This window comes from Boleophthalmus pectinirostris, unplaced genomic scaffold, assembly GCF_026225935.1.
Source record: "Boleophthalmus pectinirostris isolate CB_2022bp ecotype Guang Dong unplaced genomic scaffold, ASM2622593v1 HiC_scaffold_20, whole genome shotgun sequence".
Taxonomy (NCBI): domain Eukaryota; kingdom Metazoa; phylum Chordata; class Actinopteri; order Gobiiformes; family Gobiidae; genus Boleophthalmus; species Boleophthalmus pectinirostris.
Genome location: NW_026571153.1, coordinates 425,986 through 433,209, shown reverse-complemented (window position 1 = coordinate 433,209; position 7,224 = coordinate 425,986). Strand labels below are relative to the sequence as shown.

The window sequence follows — 7,224 nt, the reverse complement described above, 5'->3', positions numbered from 1 at the left end:
AGTTCAGTATCATTCTGACATAATTGTTTCCAGTTTTCTTATTAGTTGAGTCCATAATTCAGTTGTGTTCAGTGCTGCATTGTTAATCTGTGCTGAAAATAGTTCCATGTGAGCAATGTCCATAAAACAATGAAGCCAATGAGTAAATGACACGTCATTACTGTTCCGTTTTTGGGCAATAATCTTCTTCGCTGCTGTGAGACCTGCCAGACAAACTTTGCGTGTCTTATTCTGGAGAGATATTTTTGAGTCATCGTCCAAAATGTGAACTGTTGGATCCATACGGGTCAGTACGGGTTCGCTCGGAGCTCAGCGCGCTGCCGCCATCTTGCCTCGTGCCTCACCGGAAGTCATACTTTTACTTTGTTACGTTCCACCAGTAACCAGACCAGAACCAGGACACAGACCGTGGGACCGGGTCACGGTGAGGCTTTGGTGGAGTTCAGGTTCTACAGCGAGGTGATGTCAAACTCACTGAGCTCGAGTCTCACGGTTTACGAGTCTTATCCCGGTTCTGAGTCTTATCCGGTTCTGAGTCTTGTCCCGGATCTGAGTCTTGTCCCGGTTCTGAGTCTTGTCCAGATACTGAGTCTTGTCCCGGTTCTGAGTCTTGTCCCGGTTCTGAGTCTTGTCCCGGTTCTGAGTCTTGTCCCGGTTCTGAGTCTTATCCCGGTTCTGAGTCTTGTCCCGGTTCTGAGTCTTATCCCGGTTCTGAGTCTTGTCCCGGTTCTGAGTCTTGTCTGAGTCTTATCCCAGTTCTGAGTCTTATCCCGGTTCTGAGTCTTGTCCCGGTTCTGAGTCTTATCCCGGTTCTGAGTCTTATCCCGAGTCTGAGTCTTGAGTCTTGTCCTGGTTCTGAGTCTTGTCCCGGTTCTGAGTCTTGTCCCGGTTCTGACAGATTGTGGTTGTGGTTGTTGTGGAAAAACACTCCTTTCGTTGACACTGATGAATGTTGAAGCAAAGACACAGAGTTTATTTCTTGTAAGAAATCGGTCCAACAGAAGAAGCAGCAGCAAGTCTCCTCCACGTCAGAGCCCGAACGATCCAAGCACCAGGTTTATAAAAGCTGAGACGACCAGAGGACACGTTTCAAAGTGAGAAGGTGACGACTCGTGCTGTGACCTGACGTGCTCCTGTTGGCCTCCTGAGCAGAACGTCACATGTGCAGTTAAAGGCTGTAAAGAGGATTTTTTAAGGGAAGAGAAATACAGCGACCGTCCTTTTTCAAATGTGGTGCATGTGTGACACCACCTTCCTCCTCCACAGCTCCTCAGTAGAAACACCTCCTCCTCCTCCCGCCTCTTTACTCTAGAGTCACGTTTGTTCAGAATCACTGTTGAAGTTTCATGTCTAGAAATAATTTATCGACTGACACGTCACTTTTTAGACTCTTCGTCTGCTTCAGTCGCGCCATCGCTGGAAGGAATCTCCAAGATTCACCTCACTTTGGCTTTGTTCCTTTTCTCCTTCTCATCTTCTTTCATCGACCTCAAAAACCGACTTTCTTTTGCGGCGAACTGGTCGTGGATTCTCGTCCGTCGTCTCAACAAATTTTGTGCGAAATGCGAGGAAGTAAAAGTTTAAAAAAGCCTCTAAGAACCGTCGCATAAACCACATAATCTCCCACACGCCGACGAGTCAGTTACACTAGAAATGTAAGGAGTTTGATCGACAATCTAACAGCCAATAGAAAAATGAGGCAGCCTTGTTTTCTATTGGCCGATGTTTATCTGGCCTCAACACGTCCACAGTTGATAGACTTTTCATTCTTTTTTCTTTTGGTCGTCATAATTACAAGGCTGCTGCGTCTCTGTAACGGTATTTTAAGTTTTCATTGACAATTTGAAACAAAAAATAATAATCCTCCGTACGACCTTTAAAACAACACAAGTGTGATCTGGTCACAGGAGACAGAGAGGTCTGAAGGTCAACTGATTGATCTGATTTGCCTTGATCACTTCCTGACGAGATCAGCAAACAAAAGGAACAGAAGCATTTACACTGACGGCTCTTTCACACTTTAACTACCAACCAAATGAGTTTTACTTACAAAAGCAAATGTGTTTCTAAAAGGTCAAATAATCCCAGAATATTTAAATTTCCTTCTCGTGGTGTTGACAGAGAAACCAGGACTCTCACGTTTCTGTTCATGAGGAACCAGAGCGTCCTGGAGATTTGGAAACGACTGAAACTTCATCACAGACACAACAAAGAGCCAAACACGTAGAAACTTTGGTCACTTAAAGCTTTTTAACAAAAAAAAAAAAAAAAGACAAACATCCAAGTCGGACCATGAGACTGTGGAGCTCTGACATTTTTAACAGATGAAAAATACAACACAGAGTCACAGAGTCAGAGTTTAGATCAAGAGCAACACAAACAGACACAGAGCCGAGCCCGGGGGTTAAAATGTGTCTGTATTAAACCGTTTTACTGGTTTATTTTGTTTGTAAGTATAAAATGTTATTACTTAAAAAGTCCTGGTAGGAGTTTGAGTCGTTCTGGGAAAGGAACAGCTCCTACCGTTTTTAATCCACTAAAACACATTTACACTAATGTAATGTGTGAGACTCACCGTGAGCTGAGGCCCAGAGCTGCTCCACGCTGAAGAAAAGAGCGAACACGACTGAAAAACAGACAAAAACAGCATCAGACCGAGTTTGAATCATGTTTGAATCGTGTTTTAATGAGATAAAAGTCTCACAGAGCAGCGTGCGGACGAACATGACTCCCAAACTGAAGCTGTGTGTTTGTTTGTTTGGACTTTGTGGCCTGAGCATCGATTTGTCCTGGTTTGTCATTTTTAGAAGCAGCTGATTGGAGAACTGTTCAAATGTTTGTTCTTTGATAAATCTTTGTCATATTTTGTATTATTTTTGTAAACATCTTCATGTATTTCCTTCATTTGAATCGTGTGATTTGTTTTTGTGTTTCAGTTTTGTTCTTTGCGTCAGTGGAAGTGAACTCAAACTGCAGACCTGGTGTAAGTGTTTGAAAAAGCTGAAAGAACCTGATGTGGACGTAGAGTTTGTAAAAGCACAAAGCTGAGGTCCTCACAAAACCTGCACCATCACAACTTCACAACATCCTGAGTGCAACTTCTACTGTGACATCTAAACACTTAAACCGATCAGAAAATGACTTAACAGTGTTGAAATGATGTGTCCCTGCAGCGAGATCATTTTACTGGACAAGTTCTCTTCAAATAAACGACTCTAGACGAGAAGGAAACAGCTCAGAACCAGTGAGTCGATCATAAATCTAAAAACAAGATCAAGAACCTGAAGTAAGTTTTAAAATCTTGGCCAGATCAGAGAAATGTGCAGTGTGCATCGAGGCGCCTAAAAGTGAGTTTTGTAAGAGTTAGTTTTAGCTCCGCCCTATCAACACTTTAATGAAATATAAACGTGCAGTTGTGACGATCATATTTCACAGTGTTATTAACACAAACTGTATAAACAAGTGTCCTCAGTGAGTGTGACGTCCACAACGTTCAGCGACGCTCAAATGAACCTCACAATAGTGATGGTCACAGGGGACAGTTTGGAGCCAGAATCTAGACCAGACCTGGACCTCGTCCAGCTCCAGGGCCACAGACGGCTCTTTGGTCGACTCGGACCGGACCATTTAAACTCATTTGGAATTATAAAATAAAATATTTTATCATTTTACCTCCTGCCTGGACTAAAGCTGCTTTGCTTTTATTTTAGACGTGTTTTTTTTAAGACGGACTATAAGACTCAAATCAACTAAACATGCTGCCGCTATGACAATAAAGTCACAACATTTCAACATTAAAGTCCTCATTTTATGACAATAAAGTCACAACATTTCAAACATTAAAGTCCTCATTTTATGACAATAAAGTCACAACATTTCAACATTAAAGTCCTCATTTTATGACAATAAAGTCACAACATTTCAACATTAAAGTCCTCATTTTATGACAATAAAGTCACAACATTTCAACATTAAAGTCCTCATTTTATGACAATAAAGTCACAACATTTCAACATTAAAGTCCTCAATTTTATGACAATAAAGTCGTAGTTAAAATAAAGTGTTAATATTAGGAGAATATCGGCTCGTGGAGAATTTGGAGCATTTTGTAAAAGAGAAGAATCTGTGTATCATTTGTTCATTCGACTGAATCAGGACTAAACCAGGACTAAACCGTTTTCAGTCCTGGTCTGGTCCCGGACCTCGTTTAGTCCTGGTTTAATCCTGGTTTAGTCCTGGTTTAGTCCTGGTTTAGTCCTGGTTTAGGCCTGGTTCAGTCCAGAGGCGTAAATAATGAAGAAAATTGTTGTTCGTTTTCTTATTTTTGGTTTTATATTGAAAAACAAGGTTTTTCTTCTGCCGCATTTTTCACTTTGACTTTGATTTTATTACGACTTTATTCTCGTAAAAATACGACTTTAATGTTGAAATGTTACGACTTTATTCGTCACAGCATAATTTTATTTATTTTTTAATCTGACCCTTGTGTACTTGTACTCCGTCGTACTTGTACTCCGTCCTACTTGTACTCCGTCCTACTTGTACTCCGTCGTACTTGTACTCCGTCCTACTTGTACTCCGTCCTACTTGTACTCCGTCGTACTTGTACTCCGTCCTACTTGTACTCCGTCCTACTTGTACTCCGTCGTACTTGTACTCCGTCGTACTTGTACTCCGTCGTACTTGTACTCCGTCGTAGTAGAGATTAACAGCAAGGTTCAGGTTTGATTTGTTGTTGATAAATAGTAATTATTGATCAGATTGTCTTAAATGATTGAAAGGTTAAAAGAAGTAAAAGGTCAGTGTTGTGAAGTTTACTTTTAAAATGTAATCCCCTACAGATTACAGATTACACACACCAAAATGTAGTTTGTAACGGAATCCATTAAATTACTTAAAGTGAGTAATGTAATCTGATTACTTTGGATTACTTGATTTGCTGTAGAGAAACAAAGACGAGGAAATCTTCACATAAGAAGTTTTGTCTGATAAAAGAAAATAAAAAGTCCAAACTTTACTGAACCAAATTAAAAATATTATTGATAGAAAACGAAGAAACACGTCCACACAGCAGGATTTAGTCCTGGTTTAGTCCTGGTTTAGTCCTGGTTTAGTCCTGGTTTAGTCCTGGTTTAGTCCTGGTTTAGTTTCTGGCAATGAGTGGAATTATTGAAAAAAAAAAAAAAAGTAAATAAAAATAATGTAAAAACAGTAAAATCCCTCTGTGTAATCCATTTATTTGAACAAAGTAACTGTAATCCAATTACCACTCACTGAAACAGTAACTGTAACTGAATACAGTTACTCATCATTTGTACTCTGATTACTCTGGTACATGTAATCTGTTACTCCCGACACAGTACATCAGTACATCAGTACATCAGTACATCAGTACATCAGTCTCTGACACCGGGATGTTCCTCTTGGTTTGTGTTCGGTGTTGTGTTTTTCTGGCTCCGCCCGCGCGGCGCACAGCGGTGCGCAAACCGAGCGCGCCCCGCCTAAAGCCATTCCGAAACATTTCCGGGTGTTTCAGGCTTTTCCTGACGTTGAGTTTCAGCCTCGGTGTTTCTGAGTCTCGGTGTTTCTGAGTCTCGGTGTTTCTGAGTCTCGGTGTTTCTGAGTCTCGGTGTTTCTGAGTCTCGGTGTTTCTGAGTCTCGGTGTTTCTGCGCTTCTGTGTTGGAGTTTTTCAGTTCGGTGCGGGACATGAGAGACTCGCTCCTGTTCGCTCCGGTGAGGATCTGTACTTTATGTTCCAGGGTTAGAGACAAAAGTCAGAGAGAAGCTGAAGTTTGAGCTGAAGTTTGATCTGAAGTTTGATCTGAAGTTTGAGCTGAAGTTTGAGCTGAAGTTTGAGCTGAAGTTTGATCTGAAGTTTGATGAAGTTTGCTGAAGTTTGATCTGAAGTTTGAGCTGAAGTTTGAGCTGAAGTTTGAGCTGAAGTTTGAGCTGAAGTTTGAGCTGAAGTTTGAGCTGAAGTTTGAGCTGAAGTTTGAGCTGAAGTTTGAGCTGAAGTTTGAGCTGAAGTTTGAGCTGAAGTTTGAGCTGAAGTTTGAGCTGAAGTTTGAGCTGAAGTTTGAGCTGAAGTTTGAGCTGAGCTGAGTTTTTGAGCTGAAGTTTTGAGCTGAAGTTTGAGCTGAAGTTTGAGCTGAAGTTTGAGCTGAAGTTTGAGCTGAAGTTTGAGCTGAGGTTTGGTGATTCTGTTTCAGCTTCTGCTCGGGTTTAGTTTATTTGACTTTAGTCTCGTGTTTCTGTTTGTGAAGTGAAACTCTTGAGTCTGGAACAAACTTTCTCTTCACTCTGACTTAAAAGTTAAACTGAAAACACTCTGTTCCACCTTATGATGTCACCTGGTGATGCAGGAAGTGCTCCTGTGTGTTTTTAAACTGCACACACACACAAACACACACACACACACACACACACACACACACACACACACACACACACACACACATGTAGAACAGACTGAGAATGAAGAGTTACTCAAACATGTGACTGAAACAAACACAACTCCAGGTGTTTGTGTCTCTGTGTTTTTGTGTGTTTGTGTGTGTGTGTGTTTGTGTGTTTCTGTGTTTTTGTGTGTGTGTGTGTGTGTGTTGTGTGTCTCTGTGTGTGTGTGTGTGTATGTGTCTGTGTGTGTGTGTGTGTGTATGTGTGTGTGTGTGTGTGTGTGTGTCTGTGTGTGTCTGTGTGTGTTGTGTGTGTGTGTGTCTGTGTGTGTGTGTGTGTGTGTGTGTGTGTGTGTGTGTGTGTGTGTGTATGTGTGTCTGTGTGTGTGTGTGTGTGTGTTTGTGTGTGTTGTGTGTGTGTGTGTGTGTGTGTGTGCTGTGTGTGTGTGTGTGTGTGTGTGTGTTCTGTGTTTGTGTGTGTGTGTGTGTGTGTCTGTGTGTGTGTGTGTGTATGTGTGTGTGTGTCTGTGTGTGTGTGTGTGTATGTGTGTGTGTGTGTGTGTGTGCGTGTTGTGTGTGTGTGTGTGTGTGTGTGTGTGTGTGTGTGTGTGTGTGTGTGTGTGTGTGTGTGTGTGTGTGTATGTGTCTGTGTGTTTGTGTGTGTGTTTAGTTCAGTCATTTATTGAATATCTCAGTAAATTCTCAGTATGTTTCTGTTTTTTGTTTTGGTTTTTTGTTCGTTTGTGTCACGTCCTTTTTTTCTCTCGTGAGGAGAAGCTGTGTGTGAAAAGTGGAAGTATCGACTTCTGTGGTTTGTTTTAACCGTGA

The 7,224-nt window shown here is 41.5% G+C and overlaps 2 protein-coding genes across 7 annotated transcripts in view; one reads left to right on the top strand and one right to left on the bottom strand.

Moving 5' to 3' along the window:
• Positions 1-3,627, bottom strand: part of LOC110174694 (uncharacterized) — a 15,745-nt gene extending 12,118 nt beyond the window's left edge. The window contains exons 1-3 of the mRNA XM_055156776.1: positions 3,519-3,627; positions 2,705-2,813; positions 2,576-2,626 (exon numbers count right to left, since the gene is read on the bottom strand). Coding sequence (XP_055012751.1) covers positions 2,576-2,626; positions 2,705-2,813; positions 3,519-3,627 — 269 coding nt within the window. The remainder of the gene's footprint in view (positions 1-2,575; positions 2,627-2,704; positions 2,814-3,518) is intronic.
• A 1,905-nt stretch (positions 3,628-5,532) lies between these two features.
• LOC110168735 (arfaptin-1-like) overlaps positions 5,533-7,224 on the top strand; it is a 30,974-nt gene continuing 29,282 nt past the window's right edge. For all 6 annotated transcript variants that reach the window (XR_008632504.1, XM_055156077.1, XM_055156079.1 and 3 more), the window contains exon 1: positions 5,533-5,734. The gene's annotated coding sequence lies outside the window, so the exon portion shown is untranslated. The remainder of the gene's footprint in view (positions 5,735-7,224) is intronic.